This window comes from Octopus bimaculoides, chromosome 4 (genome assembly GCF_046866305.1).
Source record: "Octopus bimaculoides isolate indiv1 chromosome 4, ASM4686630v1, whole genome shotgun sequence".
In the NCBI taxonomy this organism is placed as follows: domain Eukaryota; kingdom Metazoa; phylum Mollusca; class Cephalopoda; order Octopoda; family Octopodidae; genus Octopus; species Octopus bimaculoides.
The window spans coordinates 64,177,824-64,199,814 of NC_142931.1; the positions used below are offsets into that span (position 1 = coordinate 64,177,824).

Sequence of the window (21,991 nt, forward strand, 5' to 3'; positions counted from 1 at the left end):
ATAGAGAATCATCGATAAATAGTTGATGATTATATGAAATATCAGAACCCTGTAAGTAAAGATGGGATGAAATGTATTTGGGCGTAAATGTTGAAAATAGAGCTATAAATATATGTAGTAAATATCAAACGCACGCGCAAGGAGGACATAAGTGCGCTAAAAACACGTGCAAACAATATCTATCTATCTGTCTGTCTATCTATCTATCTATCTATCTATCTATCTATCTATCTATCTATCTATCTATCTATCTATCTATCTATATACAGGGTGTCCAAAAAATGTATACACTCTTTGAATAATTGTAAAGTAGGTGTTTATTAAAATACATTTCATGTTCAAAATTTAATAGAATCGTCAGACATTTTATTGTTTTGTCAATGCCTGTTTTCAAACTGACGTCTGTTCTTGTCCAGGCATTGCTAACAACGCAAAGCAATGAAATCGCAAATATCACGAAACAATTCGTTTGGTATTTGTGTGTATTCTCGTTCAATGGCTGCTCTCAAAACAACGATTGTTGCAGGTTTCATAGCGTAGACTCTGTCTTTTAGGTATCCCCATAAAGAGTTTAGTGGTGTGAGATCTGGTGAACGCGGAGGGTATTCAACCAAACCCCTTCGTCCAATCCATCTGTTGGCAGGATCTCATCAAGGAAAGATCTAACATAATAGTGTGGGTGTGCCCCATCTTGATGAAAATAAAACTGCTCATCTTGAAAGTCTTCTGTCATGCTTGTCATGACACACTGTTGCAGCAAGTTCAAGTAAACGGGACTAGTCACATTAGCATAAAAAAGAATGGTCCAATTAATCCTCTTGATGATAAGCCACACAACATTGTAACTCCTGGTAAATTAACATGGTGTTCCACCATAACATTCAGATTCTCAGGTCCCCAGTAGGTGAAATTGTGGCGGTTAATTGAACCATTTAAGCTGAATGTGGCCTCATCACTCCACACAATCTTTGTTGAAAAGTGTGCATCTTCTAGACTTAGGGCAAAGTACCACACGCAATACTGCATTCTTTGGTCTCGATCAATGTCTTTAATAGCATGGACTAATCTTGGAACGTGATTTTTCCATTCACAACGCTTCAAAATGCGTTGGACAGACGATTTTGGAATACCTACCTCATGACTCGCTTGCCTCACAGGTTTTCTTGGACATTGGTGATTCGCTTTCAGTACTCCTTGCTTTGTGGTGGTTGTTGATGTTCGTGGTCTTCTGAAATGCTTCTCGTGGAAAATCCGAACAGTTCCCTCGACTTCAAACTTTTCTCTAATTCGAGTGATGGTGAGCCGCATTGGTAGATCTGTTTGAGATTCTCTCCTAAGCTACTTTTTCACTTCACCTGCGTTTTCAAACTTCCAGTAACATTTTAGAAGGAATTTCGTTTGTTCAAAGCTTAGTCTGACTACCACGACTAATTCCAATGAGTTTCATCTGGAAAGAAAAAAACATCAAATGAGTTAACAGCTGCTAAATTGTGTATACATGTTTTGGGGACACTCTGTATATATATATATATATATATATATATATATATATAGAGAGAGAGAGAGAGAGAGAGAGAGATAGGTAGATAGGTAGATAGACAGACAGATAGATAGATAGATAGATAGATAGATAGATAGATAGATAGATAGATATATAGATAGATAGATAGATATTATACACACATGCACACTACATATATAATTCGCTGAGGCATTAAGAGTCCGCTTCGTCTTATGGTAGAAACAACTGTAAGACAATCATTTATACTTTTGTCATCTTATTTCCTTATACACCCACACACATGCATACACACACCCACATATATGTAAATGATTAGTATAAGATATGATTTCAGAGAATGGTGTGGATAACTCAATAAGCTCCTCCTATGGACTTGGTTATGATTGCACGTATTCATCATTTACAATGTAGTCTAATAGAAAGTATCCATCTAATGAAAAATCCAGAAAATACGAGTGATTTTTTTTGGCGGAGGTTAGGTAATAGTATATAAAAATATATACTCAGGAGATATGAAAGGAGAATATTATTTATTAAACCGAATGTATTGAAATTTCATAATCAGTTGAAGCTATTGTTATCTAGTTTCAAATAATTTATCAAAGCACGCAAGACTGCGCTGAAACTCAGAGTAACGGCATATTTTTTCAGCTAAAATTTCTACAACTGTGTATCACTATGTCTCATTGCGTGAGTTTGAACATCAAATAGACATACATTTGCATAAGCAGTCAAGAAATATTCATATACATACAAATATGAACTCGTGGTCAAATACGTTCGTAACGTCCATACAAACTCAAGTATTTCCTTACACCCAGAGATATCCATATTGATCTAAACGGACACGTTTGTGTGCGTTTTAGACTTTTGTTTATTTTCGTATGAATGCAGCACTATATCTATGTATACATACTTACATAGACGCACATACACATATATATGTGTGTGTTTATTATACAGATTCGCATTTAAACAGATTCTCATATATACATATTCGCATATAAACACGCAAACAATCACATAACTAATATGTTGCTCCAATAAAAGCAAGATTTTATTCAAAGAAATAGTTCAAAGAAACGGCTGCGATTGTAAAGATAAAAGACACGAGGGTTATACCTTCATAGAAAATGAAAATGAAGATATGTGAAGGAAAAAGAAGAAAAGACACGGAGAAGTGGTGAAAGAAAGTCAATGAGAGATAGATGATGAACCTCGAGTGAGTGAGCTTGAAAATATTGAATGTATAGGGCGGTGATTTGTGAAATATTTTAGTTTATGAGAAAGGAGAAATGTAAATATCTATAAATTTATTGCTTACTATACAGTATTATCTGAAGAAAAAAAGGCTAATTGGATAATTTGAATATGAATGCATCTAAATGTTTAATTGATTTTTTTCTCTCATATTTCCTTCATTGTCTCTATTATCATTGCTAAGCTAAAGTTCTAAGCTTTATTTTATGTATTTATTCAATTTGTTGTTTTACTTTTGTTTTGATCTTCGTCTGATGTTGAAAATTTTGTGTGTTTTATTTTGCGCAAATACAATTCGGGTTAAAAGAAAAAAGAAAGGGAAAAACAATGCAAAACGACAAAATGAAAACACAAACGTACCTATAAAAATATGAACAAAATCTCCAATAAAACAAGGATGACTATTAGATACGCACTGCTACTAATACAAACACACACACTCACACGCACACACACACACACACACATAAACACGCACACATATATATATACATATATATATATATGCAGATATATAGATATATAGATACATACATAACAACACATTTACACACGCACACATATACACATATGATTGATACACACACACGCACACACTCACACACACACACACACACACACACACACACATATATATATATATATATATATATATATATATATATACAGACGTATATACGCAGGTAAAATTGTGTTTGTACGTGCGTGTATAATATATGTGACATAAGAATATATGAAAATATCAATCTATTTTAATGTTTTCTTATGTTATATATATTGTAATACATGAAAAATATGCTTATATATATATATATATATATATATATATATATATATATATATAAACTAGCTATAGACCTACAAATATAATTTTTTTGAGTGTGTGCGTGATGTTTGCGCGTGTACATGTGTGTTAATATTTTGTGCGGATATATGTACATACAAGCGAGTATGAGTGTATATATATATATATATATATATATATATATATATATATATATATATATATATATATATATATATATATATATATATATATATATATATATATATATATATATATATATATATATATATATATATATATATATATACATATGTATGTATATTGTATGTAATATCTCTACATATATAGTCTTTAATATCTACACATATACAGTGAGTTGTGCGTGGAAGTATTCATAGTGAAGGAAATTTCTGAGACTATGAAAAGAGGACTTTTGTAAAAGATGACAATATTGCCAACAATAAAATAAGAAAAAGTATCATCGTTGCCATAAATAACATCTTTCCTATCGCTTCATAATCTTTAGGGAAAAAGATTCTATAGATGTTTAAAGAAACAACATTAATCGTTATCCTTTTGTGTGTTTACTTGTTTATCCTCGCTCTCTGTTACATAAAAGTATTAACACGCACATATCCTCAACGCGCACACATATATTATTACATACCATTGTGCATATATGTGTGTTTCCTTAAGTATAGAGTATATGTTATATATGTATGTGTGTGTATAATATTTATGTATAATACATATATATATATATATATATATATATATATATATATATATGTGTGTGTGTGTATATATATATATATTCATGTATATACATACATATATGCATATATATATATATACATACATATACATACATAATTATATATATACATATATTATATATATGTATATATATATATATATATATATATATATATATATATATATGTATGTATATATATATATATATATATATATATATATATATATATATATATATAGATATATATATATATATATATGTATATGTATATATATGTATGTATATATATATATGTATGTATATATATATATGTATATATACATATATTTATATATATATACACACACATACACACACACACACACACACACATATATATATATATACATATATATATATATATATATATATATATATATATATATATATATATATATATATATATACACACACACACACATATATATATATATATATATATATATATATATATATATATATATATATATACAGTTCGCATTTATATATATCTCGTCAATTAGTACAATGAACACGGCAAACCATCCATGATTATCCACTTGTTTTTTTACAGACTACGGCTAGTCAATTAATATAAATACTTGTATTAACATATGTAACAGTTCCTGACAGTCGTAGTCCTACCGATGATTTGGCTAAGTATCGCTTCGTATTGAATTTAAATTAATTAATTTAGTATCTGAAGTTATAATTTAATGATGCTTATTTCGAACGAAACCTTTGTTGAATGCAATTAAAATTTGAACTCAGTGTGAATTTTTAGCCTTTTTCTCTAAATTTGTTAGTCTACTGGACCATTTTTAGTCGATAATCTGTATGCTTATTCGGGGTTCATGTGGTAAGGCTGGGGTTATTCATGGAGGTAAAGTAATTTATAAGTATCACACGAACGCAGTGTTTCGTGTTCTTTTAAATTTTGTTGGATTTCAGAATTTGTGAAGAAGACATATTTACGCGCGTGCGCACACACATTTATATATGCACACATATATACACACATGTGCATATGTGGGAGTAATTGGGCCTCCACCGTTCACACTTTGGACATTCTATTGCTTGATGAATTGAATTGACTGCTCTAAATTCGCAAGGTATCTGACAATTATTAAGACAAATGTAATGCTAATGTAATTTACAAGCATAATCTTTATCTTATTGTTTTGAGAGAAAGAATTAGTAAAATGAAACAGCATTTACTCGGTAAGCGCATTCTACTTAGCACGTTTAAATAGTTTGATATATTATAATATGAATAATTTGATATACTCTAAAGTAAATACGTTTTGTTTCGTTTTGAGAAATTCCATGAGCAGAAAATGCCAAAATTCAGTGAAAAGATTTGACATGTTTTTTTCTCTATATTAATTTAGATTTCAACAGAAAAAGACTGAAATCCCCATTTTTCACATGTATTCAGTTTCGATTTTCTCCAACTCCTCAATCCGTCATTAGCTCTTTCTCTCTATACCCTTCGTTCCATTTCTCCTCTGAGTACCTCACGATCTCTAAAATGTTTGTATGGAATGTCGATGAATATCCACATTTCTCATCTTCTCATAAATGGTATTATATGCCCATCAATAACAAACTTCTCTAATTTAGACCCTTATTCCTCTTTAAGCTTACTCTATATATTATCTACTGGACGTGCAACCTTCCGTTACTTCACATGGGAATCTTCTCTCGAGAGTTTCTACGAACAAATGGATTTCATCCGTAAGCATTTAAATTTCTTAAAAACATTAACCGGCATTGTAAAATCTGTCCTTTAGCTTTTATGAATTTTGGATTCACATAAGTGGGAGGGTTTTGCCCGTATTTCCAGCAAGTAGAGTAACCATGTACACTTTACGAATATTACAATAAATAAATGTCTAAATTTCAATATAAGGAAATAAATCATATTATCAAATTATACGATTTCCTTAGTAGAAAATAAAGACATTTAGAGACATTGCATTGCAGCAATGAGACATAAGCACTACATTTGATGGGAAGATCTTGTGGGAAGCACGGATGCTTTCATCAGATTTGTCGAGAGTGAAAACACACTGCGGGGATATATGAGACAGAGAAAGAAACAGAAACTGTCGTGTTAAAACGGATTGCGTTAAACTGTAGCACTATCTCTTCTGGAATAAACTTAAACCTGCTTTAAATGGTAAGGATATATCCCCGATGAAAAAAAATAGAAAGAAGAGGTAAAATTGAATAATTTGGAAGACAAATGTTTAAGGGTAATAAAAGATGGTACCCTCATTGGATTTCGGTGACTGGGAGTACTTTTACACGTGATATGCAAATGAGCGTTGTATGGTCAAAGGTTGGTGAGCCTCGTATGGTAAAAAGAAATAGTTTTGGAGTATATATTTCCAGTGCATTGTGGATGTAAAACCCAACTGAAAAACCTCAAAACAACCACGTACAATAGTTTAAATAATACATTACTCTCTTATTGTGGTATTGAACAGCACGTTTAACTTCCATATCATTCAAAATTATGGCAACTCATCCAATAGTGCTTGCTATTTGGGCCATATTTTACCATTTCCAGTATGCATGAATGCTGAAATTAAAAGAAAAATAGGATCATTATTGGAGATAACAATTTCCTATATGTTCCTGTCAGTACAAAATATTCTTTCTTAATTTTGTGATAGCGAACAATTTCGTGTTCCTTTGTAAAAAGATATCATTGATTTTTGTTTTCTAATTGCTATGATAAATGTAGAGTATCTAAAGAAAGTGATATAATAAAACTTCACTATACTTGATTAAGAAATTGCATGTCTTTTGTTATATAATCTAGAAAAGAATGTATTGTATTAACAAAGAATCTTCTATGTAATTACACTACCTGATAAAAGTAATACCCAAATCATTCTCTACTATTTTAATTGTTTACATTTAGAAGAATGAAACAATTGTCATAGATCTAATGCCTTTGATTATGGGGTCCACTCAATCAGCGTTTCATTGTGACTAAAGGATAAGTGTAACAGAAACAGTAGATCATCAAATTACTTTACATTATTATATTTCACTTACGGAACAACATGGTGAATATTTCACACACACACACACACACACACACACACACACACACACATGAACTGCTTCTGTTGAACTTATTGTTTGGTCCCAATTAATCGCTGATCAAAGAAACCCTAGCACAATGTATAAATATATGTGTGTGTGTATGTGTATATGTACATATTTAAGGGGGGTGAAATAGACAGGGGGAAAGCAAGAGAGATTAAATTCTGCTCTATGAAATTTCTGATTCTCAAATTCCAAACACTTTACAGATTGTTATTTTCAAATATATTAAAGCGGTGGCATCGATCTTGGAATAGCATCATTGCAAATCAAATTTCGTAATCACGAAACCATGTCGACATTTAATCTAATTGCTATCAATATTACGAAAAAACATATCATGCATGTGTAAATTATTTTATGCTATTTTATTACATACTGCATGATTATATGCAGCAATGTGCACACCAGACATATCTGTTGATATACAAGACGTGGTTCGACTAAAACAATTGATTTTGACGATGATTGCTGCAATAATACATATATGTAAATGCATGCTACATACTATTATTTCAGCGTAGATACCGTTGATTTTACGGAAAGCAAAATTTAGTGAAATCAATATTAATTCGGAAATGAATTAATTTTTCCTGCCTTCATTTACCATTGCAATCACAAGTAATTAGTGCAGTAAATCCTAAAATTCAAAATGCGTACAGAGTAATTTTAAATAACTATCTAAAACAGTATACGTTTCTCTTTTACGTACTTCCTATGGTGTTTTCACTTGATAGTTACGCTTAGACGACTAGGACATTATATTTCATATTTATTCTTACGATCAAAATAACGAATACAATTATTTTATAATAGTCCTCTAATATCTTAAATAAAGAAAATGGATACATTATATTAGTTTCAGATGCATTACTGACATGTAAGTTATAACACTGGGGAACATTTTCAAAAAATTGTTTTAGTTGCTTTGCTTCTAGCAATTAGATCTACCTAATATTTCTGAGTGCGTTCAAAATACCAATTTTCATAAGATATATTTACAGATTCGAAAACACATGTCTCACCTAAGTCATGCTTAGCGTGTGATTATCTGCAAACAACATCCACAAATATGAGACATGTATGATATGAATGACCACAAAAATGTGTTGTTTATTAACATCTAATTGTATAAAATGTACTTCTATGAGGATATAATTAATACTAATTACGTTGAAAATAGTGAATGTTGGATGCTTTTATTTACTGAAGACTAGGCAACAAGACATATGTTCCCAGGGGAAATTGCATGTTCGGGAGAGAAACGGCCTATACCTGACCACTTTTGTGAGAGTAGTTGGAAATTATATTTGGGAGAAAATGGCCCAAATTCTTACAACACAGAAAAATTCACTAAACACCCTGTTTGTAAGCACACGTGCCCTGCAGACAGGAGACCTGACAATATATGTAGAAGCATAAAAACCGTTACAGGAGGCCAGCAAAGATAACATAATTTTGAAAATGTATTATTGTGAATATAAGAAGGACGAAGATGTTTATGATGGTATCATATGTATTTTTAATGTAGTATTTGTCAGCAACATTTTCTTAATATCGACGATAAAGCTATATGCTTTACATACCTTGCATAAACATAAGCTTTTGGTCGGAAGTTTAAAGATTTTATTTTATCTTCTTATATATTTGAATTGTGAATAATAACTATTTAATAAAAATATCTTGAATGTTATTAAATATGTGTACAGAAATATTCTCCGCAATATATATATATATATATATATATATATACATACACCGTGTCCATGTTCATAAAGCTTTTCATGAGGAAGCCTGTTTTAATTTTATTGTGTTCAGAATAATCAGGTATTCCGTTCAATATATGACCTTCATTTACAGCTTGTTTTTTGTCACATTTAAATACTTTCATCCTTTTGAATCATGCTGAATATATTACGCGTATGTTTATCTCTTACGAAATATGAACGCTAATTCTAATATCAATGATAAACCTAGTAAGGGAGGTTTGTCAACCATTTTTATAGGTTCTCTCTCTTGTATATATATCTAAATTTTCATACCTGCGTTTTATTTTATTGTAATTTTCAATTTTATAACTCCATTCGTAACAAAAAAATTTGCAGTGTATCTTTCTCCTTATCGTGTTACAATATGCTGGAAGCTCAACGATCATTAGCATTATAAAATTAGATTGTTACTTCAAGGCAAAATCTCATTCTCTACAGATGTGAAAAGAAAAGGAAAACTTGTAAAATTTATATAGGTGAATTTTAGGGCTTATAAATCTATTATTTATAAATCTCTTTCCAAACCTCTCATGTGTGGGGAAAATGAAGAAACACAAACTTCAAGATCCCAAATATTGACATCTGAAATTAATACACTAATAGTAATGAATATAATAATCGAAATGCTTCGAATGTGTGAATGAATGAAAGAAACTATAAAAAAGAAATGATTAGTTATTAGTTTCACGGCTATGAATGTTATTGCCATTATACGGTACACACATTAAACTATTTCCATGTCCTCTGAGGAAATACAAATATACAAGTAATATATACCGAAAGCGTTGCAAATCCGTGTTTTCGTTTCTATTTGCCTCTTCTATATTTAGAATGAAGAAACGTTTCCCTGAAACAACGTTCTACTTTGGCGAAGGAAATTCACCTAGTTAAATCTTATTTTATTATAGTTGGTATGAAAGAGTTTTACTAATAATTGTCATATTTCTTTCTCCTCTATCATTCTCGCTCCAGTCTACACTCTACTTTTCTATTTATCACTCCAAATCCCTTTCATAATCTACCTATTTCAAGCAGTTCTCCTTATCCTTTCACATTTTTATTATATATAGTGTACCAATTTATATTTATCTGTTCCATTCAACATGCCATTAGTACCTTTCACCTTATTATATGTTTTGCTGCTTGTCAATTGTTAATTGAATATTTTCTCAAAAACTTTTCTTTTACCTCAGAATATTCTACATAATATAAGATTCGAACATTCCATTAACGTGTTCATTTTTCGAATATATTTATTCACTCTTTGATCGTATATTCAGCCGCTAGAGTTATAACGTGATTTATCACTTATTTCCAGATATACCCGAACTTTGTTTCTAATCTTTACTTTATTTCATATCAGTACATTTATTTTGCATACTCTATGTTTTCATTTACTTCGGTCTCAATTAAAAGTAGTCTGCTCGTTTGGCTAAAAAAGTTGTATTATTTCGCAGATGGCTTTCAGACCTGCTACAGTAGTTGGTAATGCAGAGAAAGGTCAAATAACATTGCTAATCACGTTTTATAAAAATGAATTAAGATTTACTGCACACAAATATTTTATCAATTCATCTTTTAATAATTGCTTTCGTGTTTCAGTTGTTTTTCTCCTTCTTTTTTGTTGATATTATATGGAGTGTAATGACAGTCTATTATTTGAAACATTTGAAACATAAAGAAATTTGTTTAAATTTAAAATCATAAAATGAAAATAAATAAAATATACCCAAAATCAATATGAAACTATCAATTGTTTCTCAAAAGAAGCATTCAGTCTGGTTAAAAGTCAAATGTCGCATTTGAAACAGAATGGCATGAATTAACTATCGAATGTTAACTGAATAAAACGTCGGAATCTACTCTTTGGTAGGTAATTATCGTTATATTTGTGTAGGTCTAGACAGATACCTCCTCATTGAATACATCACTACTTAGTTGGTTAGTACATGTTTTGTTCATCAGTATGCCATACAATCTGATTAAATTCGCAAAAATAAATATCTTCATTGTAAATATGTCAAAGGCTAGAACAATATATTTGTCCTTTATCTCCATTCGCTTTCAAACGAACAAATATCGAAACAGTCTATAATTATTCTTTCTTTAGATTTTTATAAGAAGATACTTGAAAACTATTATTGCCTGCTCTTTTTACCGAAACTTCACTATAATTACATGGAACTTAATGAATGCATTGTCAAATCAAAGTGTATGTGACTAGTTAGTTTAATAGATTGGTGTTGGTATATAATATACTTGATAATTGTAGAATACTGGTTCTTAACCATTTAATTTTTATTAACAGTATTATCATTAACAATGTCGTATTTCCAAAATATAGATTTGGAAATAAACAACGGATATAAAATGTAAAACGATGTTACAGTCTCTGAAAATATGCCAACAAAATACAAAAGTATCATAAATGGACATATATCTTTTACGTGTGAAGTATGATAGTATTAATTAATTTATTAATACTACTGATTGTAGTGGGACTATATTTTCAAATTGGCAACTTTGAAACATTATTAGCGATGCTGACTACATGAACTGGGTAGTTAGTGTTGTTGTTGTTACTGTAAAATGGAGGCTTTATGCATGAATAAGGACTCAGCAAGGGCATAGTTATTATGATGTTACAAGGAATTTAAAATATATTTTATAGTGCTTATGTTATTGCAACATTTAGGAAAACTGTTCATGAAAATAACTATCATGCACTGAAAATATGTTTTACATGAAAACATTTCTCTAAATGTTTTTTTATATAAGATGCAAATCTTTATAATTTTAAAATTATGGTACTTTCTAAATTGTATGATTGTCTGTTCAGTAATACAAAAAAAACTATGAATAACGTAAAATATCACATTTATCGCAATGTTGTATAGATCTGTAGTACCATAGAGCTAATTTTCTCATAATTTCAAATTTGAAGGAAACAAGGCATCATCTAATGAGTTTCATTTGAAAGATGAAATGGTAAGTAAACATGTCGCTAGAAATTCCTGGGAATTCCAGGGAAGTCAACAATGAAGCGAGGACAACTATTACGCTGGTTCTTACAAATTTTCAAACTAATGCCAGCATTGAAACTTGTTTTATATTCTATGTAGTGACACATTTACAGCTTAATATTTTCAAGTACCAAGTTTATATTTGAGGATTAGAAATTGTACCAGCATTATAAAACAAACAAGCTTTCAAAAATCATTAATGGCTCCGAAATATTTAATGAAAATATTTTCCAGGTGTCTCAAAATGCCAATAGGGTAATCAGTATGAAATAAATGTGGAAACATTAAATCTTTATAATGTGTCTCAGTAATTTAGCGTTGCTTTTCTATTGAGAACACAGAATTCTTACGTATAATGTGAATTCAATATATTTTCATTTATAAATTTAAGAAATATGAGCATTTTAAAAATACATTTGTTAAATATAACGGTATTTTGTCCAGCTGATTATTTAATTAAAAAAATATAGATATTGATACTCTAAGAAAGAAATGATATTAGAAAATGTTGTTTGCTTAAATTTTAATGAAACAAAAAAACATTGATTATACAGTCACATAAATCAAATGTGCTCAATGAAGTTGAAAATTATTAAAAAAAAAACAAAAACAGAGAAAAAATGTTTTCAATCGGTTAGTAGCATGAATTTACAAGACCCGGTACTATTTACAATGACTAAGTATGAAGTCTTTGCTGTATTATAAAAATATGTAAATTAACAAATCAGATCAATTTTCATGAATTATATAATTCATTCATATTATTTAAAAAGAAAGGAAAATAACAAAAGAAAAAAAATTAAATTAATTTTCTATTTTAATATTATGAACTTTCACTAAAATTAAATGCTTATTACCAATAAAACATGCTAAATATTGATTTGCATCAAAATATGCTGGATATTAATTCAACAAGACATGCTGGATGAAAATGAAATTGTTTTGAAATGAGTTATTAATACATATATGAATTGCAATGTAATAACACTGTGTAATACTATGTCGTTGGGTAGAAGCTATTCTTTTTTTATTTGTTTAGCCCTAAGATGTATGAAAAATAATTAAAATTTCCTACATATTTTGCGTTCGTTTCATTTATTCAAATCCCAAAGAATCCTTCTCAACACATGACTATGATGCTCCCCCACTACTCCTGTTCATGATGAAAGATACATATATTGTTAGCCACTAAGGGACATGCATAAGTAGTTAAGATCAAGCAAATGACAAGCAAACCGTGGTACTCAGCAGAATATTTATAGAATATTTATTCTGCTCAGTGATGATATCTACACATCGGCAACTCAGCTCTGGTCCTGCCTGAAATGTAATGGAAAATAAGTCAATTTCAAATGATTGATGTCTAGGTCACAAAAGCAAAATTGGAAGAAGACAATAGTCCTTTCCTTTGATTTCTAGATAGAGGCAAGTACGAAATACCACTCAATGACCAAGACAAAAAATACATAATTTAAATACACAATGTAAATCAGTGAATGTGTAGTATAGTAGACATAAGAAATGTATAGTAGAAATAATAACTGTAAAAATAGCTGTAATTGTTTGAAAAATACATGCAGAGTTGAGATGAGTGGGATTTGAACTTATGGCAGATAACTAATACAATGATGTCCTTTATCTTATCTGAAAGTTAACAACTCTAACAGTGAACCGACTTCATAATAATTTTAGTTTCAAAATTTGGCATAAAGACAGTATGACGACCAGGAAAGATCCAGTTGATTACTTCGCGTCTAGTACCGGTTTGGTATTTCTTGCAGATGTCGAAAAGATAAAGGCTAACTTGATGTAGGCGGGCTGTGAACTCAGTAGGTAAACAACTTTAAAAATGCTGATATGCATTTCGTTCGGTGCATATATTAATTATGAAAACAGCAAAATAATAATGATGGCAATAATGAAAATTAAAGTAGTAGTAGTAGTAGTAGTAGTAGTAGTAGTAGTAGTAGTAGTAGTAGTAGTAGTAGTAGTAGTAATTTAGCTCAGTTTATGAATGACAAGGCATTCTGGAGTAATTCTGTAACAACAAAAATGAAGCTGGACCTTTAAAGGAAGGCCTCTCACTCGGCTATAGTTCAGTAAAGATCAAACTAACCACATACCGCCTCCGCAGATAAGAGAGTAAGGAGGAGATGTGAACCAGCGAAAAAACAGGATAGTGGTCCAGTGATTCTTAGAAAGTGAAACTAAGAGATAGGTCTACATAAAACAAACGGATATTAATTTAGATAGAGAAGGGTATGTTTAAAGTGACTGAACAGAGATTTGTAGATCGAAAGGTGCTTCTAGGAGAAGAAAGTGAGTAACAGTATTGCAGGTGGAAGAGATCACACAGTATTGCAGGTGGAAGAACTGGAAAAAAAAAGACTTGGCAGTTGGAAAAATACACACAACATAAGAGATACATCTCAAACCAAAGAAGAACGTAAAGACAAATAATAATAGCACCACCAATAAGGAAAGGACAACTGGCACCAGCACCTTCAGTAATTTAAGTGTGGAAAATTAGAAAATCTCAAATAAGTTGCCGGGAGGGCACCAACAGAATTCAGAAAGGCACTAAATGAAGTTTGAAAGGCACCAACAGCATTGAATGTCACCCACAGAAGTTTGAAAGGTACCAAAGGAAATAGATATGACTAGGAATGTAGATTCTGTTCTCAGTAGGATAGATGCTAAAAATATATATAAACTAAATTTTTGATCTATGCAAGAGGGGTAGTAGTTAGTTGAAAATTAGATAATCCACAAGGAAAGATAAGAAAAGCGCAAAGGTAGAAAAGCAAATTAGAAACTAAAGTGAAGAGTCTAAGATTAAATTAGAATGGAAGCCTGGAAACTAACGGTTTAGGAAACGCAAGATGCATATCTTCCCTCGAGAAAAGATACTTAGTCAAAGGCAAAGGTTTTGGGACAGTCACAGAAGTGTTGTGACAGCGTATCACAGCAGTAGCAGGCAAACTCACCAGATATCAGAAAAGAATAGATGAATGTCAATAGAATAGATCATTTCAGACAGACCAAAGTTGTGGTATGATCTTGGAAGAGGTAATTGAAAACTGAACTACTTGCTATTCATGGATGACTTGAAGTTATTCACAAAATCTGAGGCAGAACGGAACTGATTTTTTCCAGTGATATTAAGATTGAGTTTGGTCCCCCAAAATTTAGTATGATGATGATGAGACAAGGAAAGCTTATCAGGACAGAATGCATATGTTTGCCAAGTGAGGAAGTGATGAAGGCAATTCAACGTCAATCCAGCTATAAATACGTGGGAATGCTTGAGACAGATGGAATTAAACAAGTATATGTAGGAAAAAACAAAAACAGAGTACCTGCGGCGAGTGAGAAAAATATTGGCTGAAGTGGAGAGAGGAGGAGCTAATGTTGACAGGGAGTCAAGAAAGCTCCTAACGTTGCATGGAACCCATTATCCACGTGCAGATATTGATCGCCTATACATGAAGAGAGTAAGTGGAGGAAAGGGGACTGAATAAGTGTGGAAGACTGCGTACATATCGAACTCAAGAGCTTAATTAGATATCTAGCCCAAAAAAGGAAACATAGCTAGTGATAGGACCGTGGGAGTATTGAAAGCAGAGAAAAAAGGGTAAACAAAGAAAGAAGTACGAACAGGATATGAAGAATTATGCAACAAGGAACTACACAATCACTTCAATATAGCCATAAAAGGAGATGCTGAAAACAATAGGTACGATTGGCTGAAGAAAGAACACTAAAAACGAGACCGGAAGCACTATACTGGCAGCGAAAGACCAAACTTTGACCAGGAACTGGAGAGTCTATCTTGGAGATGAGCAAGTGTCTCTGCTGTGCTGCATCTGTAATAAATTGAATGAAGCCATTGCCGATATCATGAACGAATGCTCTAGACTTCCCCAAAACCAGTAAGCGTTATGGCGACACGATCAGGTAGCAAAAGGGCTATTTTGGAAACTGCGAGAAGTGGGAGCTAGAGTGACCCAAGACATAGTATGAGCACAATCTTCAGAGAGTGGTGGAGTCGGAAGCTAGCGAAATCCTCTAGGATTTCGCAATCCGAAATGATCAGGTGCTGGAGCATAACAGACCTGACGGCTGCTGGTCGACAAGGTGCACCACTTGTGCTATATAGGTGATGTTGCATACCTCTTTGACACACGAATAGTCAAGAAAGAAGTGAACAAATAGATAAATACAACCCACTGAAGTATGAAATAGCCCGGCTATGGAAAATGAAGAAGATGAAGATAGTGCCGATTATTGTTGGGTCCTTGGGAAAAGTGTCAGAAGGCATCAATAGGAATATAACATAAATAGGAAAAGAGTGCCTAGTAGAACTGTTAGAAAAGTTTTTCGTCATTGGTACGACCAGAATAATCAGGCAAGTATTAGCTAAAAAGAACGGATAGCATAGTACCGTAGGCTGTACGTAGCAAGCCTGCTACATGTGCAAGATTCCAGTTGTTCCAACAAAACCCGTGATAGAAAGAAATTATAATAATAATAATGATAATAATATATGAAAATTTACAATGATGCATTCTAGCAGGTTGCTTTTTCATGTGAGATAAGTGGTGGAGAAAATTCCATGGAAATGCTACATTTATTCAATATATTAGGTCGTCAAGTATGACATTTGTTGAAAATAAAAAGAAGTTTGCTATTGTTTTATAAATACAAGGGATTGTTTTATTCATCAAAGTATGCACCCATATCGTCAACACATTTTGCCATTTCAGCGGTAACTTGTCCCGGAACTGTAAAAGATTAGCAATATAGAGTCAATAAAATCTTGGAAGGCCTGTTTAAAAATATCATCAGAATTATTTTGTTTTCCTTTCAAAAAGTTATCCAAATTCTGGAAGAAGTGGTAGCCTGTGAGGACAAGATCATGTGAGTATAGTGGATGCTGGAGAAATTTCAACCCCAACTTCTATAGTTTGGCCAATGTCATTTTTACTATAAGCATTAGTACCTATCGCGAACCTCTATCGATATTCAGCATCAAAAGATTTTGGTATCGAAAGAAAATTTTCCTTGGTCATTATCACAAAAGAAACTGAGCCAGTGAGGAAGATAGCAATCATTTTCAATCACGAGCGGACAGGATGTAGGAGCTTCGCTGCGAGGGAATGAAAAGCAGCAAGAAATGAATGCAAAAAATATAATGACGAAATAATCGACGAGTTTATTTCCAACCAGAAAAAAAAAATTGCAAATAAAGGCTACATTCAGTATAATTAGGAACTAAGCTATACATACCATTCTGAATATAAGACAAAGCATAGAGTATACATTGCAAATTAACATCTCCAAATATCATAAAGTGTTCAAAACCAGCAAATAAATGATTAAGCAATGCATAAACAATATACTAATTATTCATAAATCTATTGACAATAAAAATATATTTTCACTATGAAGTACACACACCTACACAAGATACATTTAGTTCGTTAGCATAACTCAAGCAGCACATTCACTATATAATTAGAGCACAATTTCATAAATGTTTTTCTTGCAATCGACAGCAATATCAAGGATGCAAAAAAAAAAAAACATAACCGATAAAAATACAAAAAGCATAGAAACAATCTCAAAACACGTACACACTCTAGCGTTTAGTAAAAATAATGCAGTCATTCACTCGGCAGAGAATGAAATTTCGTATACAACTATTACGAAACAAGTAATAATGAAGGCGATACGATATGGAATGTAAACGTGTTAACGAATACATACCATAGATGCTAGAAATCAACATTATCATCATTAATATCAATACATTCTTTCAGATAACAGACCCTAATTTTTGATGTGTGACGTCTGATTCTGCGTTGAGATTAAGATGTCGAAAGATCACACGAGACTTTAAAATGAATACCTATAGAATTCTGCATTATTTTGTCAAAGTATGTTTTCCGTATTACAGCTATTTATTCAAATTTAAATTATCACTATTTCCTAAATACTCTGAGTAAATATCATTGCTTTTACCAATAATTTTATTACATATATTTTATATTTGTAGTTTTCACAAAAGGTATTTAGCGTGTAAACGGAGAATGCAATCAAACGTTAATGCAAAGAAAGGCTGATTAGTAAGTGAGGGCTATAACAGTGCTTGGACACGAAAATACCTCAAATGGATCTTCTTTAGTTTCCAAGTTATAGCGTCTTACTCAGCAAAACAATTTACAACACGTACTGAGGGGGAAACACTAAAACGAAGCAATGTTGTAAAACAAAGAATTGAATAAACAAAATATTTTTTTTGTTAATCTAGAGAATTATTTCATCATCGAACATGCTAGGAAAGAATGTATTTGTAATGCATATGAAAAGAATACTTACTAGGCGTTTGTAATTGTATACATCATTAATTAATTGTATACTAAATACAGCAGTTCCGGACAAAATTTCAAAAATAAACCTATACAATAAGTATGAAATATGACATAAAATAAACTAAAGCAGCTACAGAAATAAAATATAACATATTTTGATATACTTTGCAATCCTTTACAAATGTGTTGAGTTTCTCGTGTTGATTTATCATTCAGATGCGCTTAGTACTCTATTTCTTTAAGTAGATGAATACGCCAAAGGAGCTTAACATATACAATAATACATTGTTTGTGTGAGAGTTAATGACATGTTAGCGTTTATGTAGCACTTTCAGCCGTTTCAGGAATGCATCATAGCAGATTTCTAGAAGAATATTCATACCTCTTATACGTATGTGAGCTAATCGAAATATATTGGACATTTAGGAAGAGGAAACATTCTAGCTTACTAATTTGCGATGTACTTTGTCAGTTTGAATGTATAGTATGTGGTAATTTTAAACAAAGTAGCATAGACCGGCTACCACAATTTATATATATATATATATATATATATATATATATATATATATATATATATATATACATAGAGAGAGAGAGAGAGAGAGAGAGAGAGAGAAAGAGAGAGAGATAGAAGGGGATTTGAAAACCTAGAGGTCTTTTAAAGATGTTTATTGACTTGACGGGTTTCACCTCTTTAAAATAAGATTTTCAAAAGTGGAGTGCAAGGCTTTGTGTAGCCTTTGTGGTGTTAAAAAGCAGTGAACATAAATGTATTAAAATACAGTGATAGAGCCTTTCACAGCGATAAGAGAATTTTGAGAAATAGAATCTTTGACAACAATAACAAAATGATAAGATAGGTTTTGTGTTTAAACAGATTACATATACGTGTTCAAAAGAAGCAGTAAAATAAGTTGATAATTGTTTATAAGTTCATCAGAATCATAAATATATATAGATATATATACAGAAATAATTTGTTGGCAGTATTTGATTGGAGAAAGCGTGTATTGCTTTGTCAACTACAATCCTACGAAAGGCATTAAAAATACTATTCCATATTTTGTGACTACATATCAAACTTCACTTACAGCGAACTACCACAACCTAAGCCCAAATCCAATACCAGTAAAAGCCGAATGGAAAATCATCCGCGAGTTATAAAACAATAATGATTTCACAATCAAGGAAGCAGATAACGCTAGTACTATTGTAATTATGGATACAGAACACTATATAAACTTTGTATCTGACCTCTTACAAGATGCTAACTACTATGAAAGAGTATCCAACTACCAACACTCAAAAACTATGTCTAGATTAAACATACTCATTTGCCAACATAAAAAGAACATAACGACAAAGGAATACGACTAATTAATAAATTTTGCTTGCAAAACCAGCAACCTCTACGGACTTCCGAAAACCAAAAAGAGCAAAGTAGTTACCGAAACTTGCAAAATGTCCACCTTGGCCTGCATCACTCTACTACACGACACTAACCTCAAACTGAGACCCAATGTGGCATGTCCAAAATGTGAAGCACACAGATTAAGAAACACCTCAATTACAAACTCTTAAACTAATACTTAAACACAGACCAAGTATTGCAAGAGATGACCTGGGCCTCCTAAACCGTATCCCCAAACATGCAAATAAAGACATTTTCATGGTCTCCTTTATTTATACATATATATATATATATATATATATATATATATATATATATATATATATATATATATATATATTTATATATATAATAAAGTAAAGTTGTGGAATACCGTACGAGTGGAAATATATATGAAAGAAGGTTTGAAAATGCACTTATTTTAAAGATATTTATTTACTTAACCGGTTTCACTTTTTGAGAAAAAGATTATCAAAAGTCTTTGAGAATAATAAAAAATGTTAAAAAACAGTTTGAATATTAAAATGCATATATAAATTCTTTGATGATAATAAGAGGAATATATTTAAAGTATAAAGCTTTGTATGAACTTTGTAGTGTTACATACTGATTATCACACATCTCTGATAATAAGATGAAAATGTTTATGTATATATATATATATATATATATATATATATATATATATATATATATATATGTACCTGTAAAAATATGTGACAATTATTCGGTAGCCATGATAAAACTCCGAATTTCGAATGCCGGGGCGGATGCCCACGCCACCATCTTTTCAGTTATATGACCATTGAAGACTCCTATGAATATGACTGTTAAACAAAGGGAAATTACTGTGTGGTTCACCGGGCTACCGAACAATTGGCACACATTTTTACAGATAAATTCCTCTACATAATATCGAGGTCTCTTTCTTTCTTTTGTTGTATTTTCTATCAATATATATATATATATATATATATATATATACATACATATATATATATAAATATATATATATATATATATATATATATATATATATATATATATATATGTAAATTACTCATTGATGAATGGGATTGATGATATTAATTTTATTACATTGTTTGCAATCCTTTTAACTATTCACATTTGAAATAGTCTTGTGTCATGTCTATCGACAGCAATTATGCCTTTCATCATATACACTACGAATATCATCTTGGATTAAATCAGAACATCGGAACAAAATAATATGCACACTAATTCGACAATTTCGCTAATAGGCAGTATACTCATCACCTTTCAAAAGTGCGCAGTTCTAAATAACATCTCTCTATGAAGGGAAACTTAGGCAAAAAGGTAAAAAAGATATAGCAGAAAAATATGATGACATTCAATTCCATTCCACCTTCATTACTTCGTTTTTAATTATACCTCCAACGGCGCTGTCGTCCATAAACGAAGTGATTGGATGTCTCCGTGTGATAAGCAAGTGCTCTCATGTCATCGTTGTTATGTATTGTCACCAGAACAACAGGCTTAACGTCTCAAACTCGAAAGGTGTACGTTTTACTGTTTAATTTTGACAATTATTCAGAGCAATTTACACATGCGTAATTCTTAGACACATGTGCATATATTGGGATAAGTATATGTATGCATACACACACACACGCATGTATATATATATATATATATATATATATATATATATATATATATATATATATATATATATATATATATATATATACTGGGACAGCTCATAAATAATGCAGTTTTTTCAATTACTTGAATCAAAAGCTGGAGGAAGACGGGATAAAGTACATGTATCAACATGTATCTACGATAAAAGCAGGTAGTAATTTTACCTAATACTTGTTCTTAGTACTGAAGAGTGCAGTTCGGTTTTGACAGTTATTTTTTCAAAGCTATAATGGAAGTGACAAAGGAGAACGTTCGGCTTAT

At 31.1% G+C, this 21,991-nt stretch overlaps 1 protein-coding gene across 1 annotated transcript; it reads right to left on the reverse strand.

Moving 5' to 3' along the window:
• Positions 1 to 370: 370 nt before the first annotated feature.
• Positions 371 to 7,680, reverse strand: LOC149136071 (uncharacterized). Its single transcript, XM_089350042.1, has 2 exons — positions 6,814 to 7,680; positions 371 to 1,447 (listed from the first exon to the last, which is right to left on the reverse strand). Exon 2 carries the CDS (start codon positions 1,306 to 1,308, stop codon positions 781 to 783), a length of 528 nt encoding a protein of 175 aa, XP_089206168.1. The 5' UTR covers positions 1,309 to 1,447; positions 6,814 to 7,680; the 3' UTR covers positions 371 to 780.
• Between the last annotated feature and the right edge of the window lie 14,311 nt (positions 7,681 to 21,991).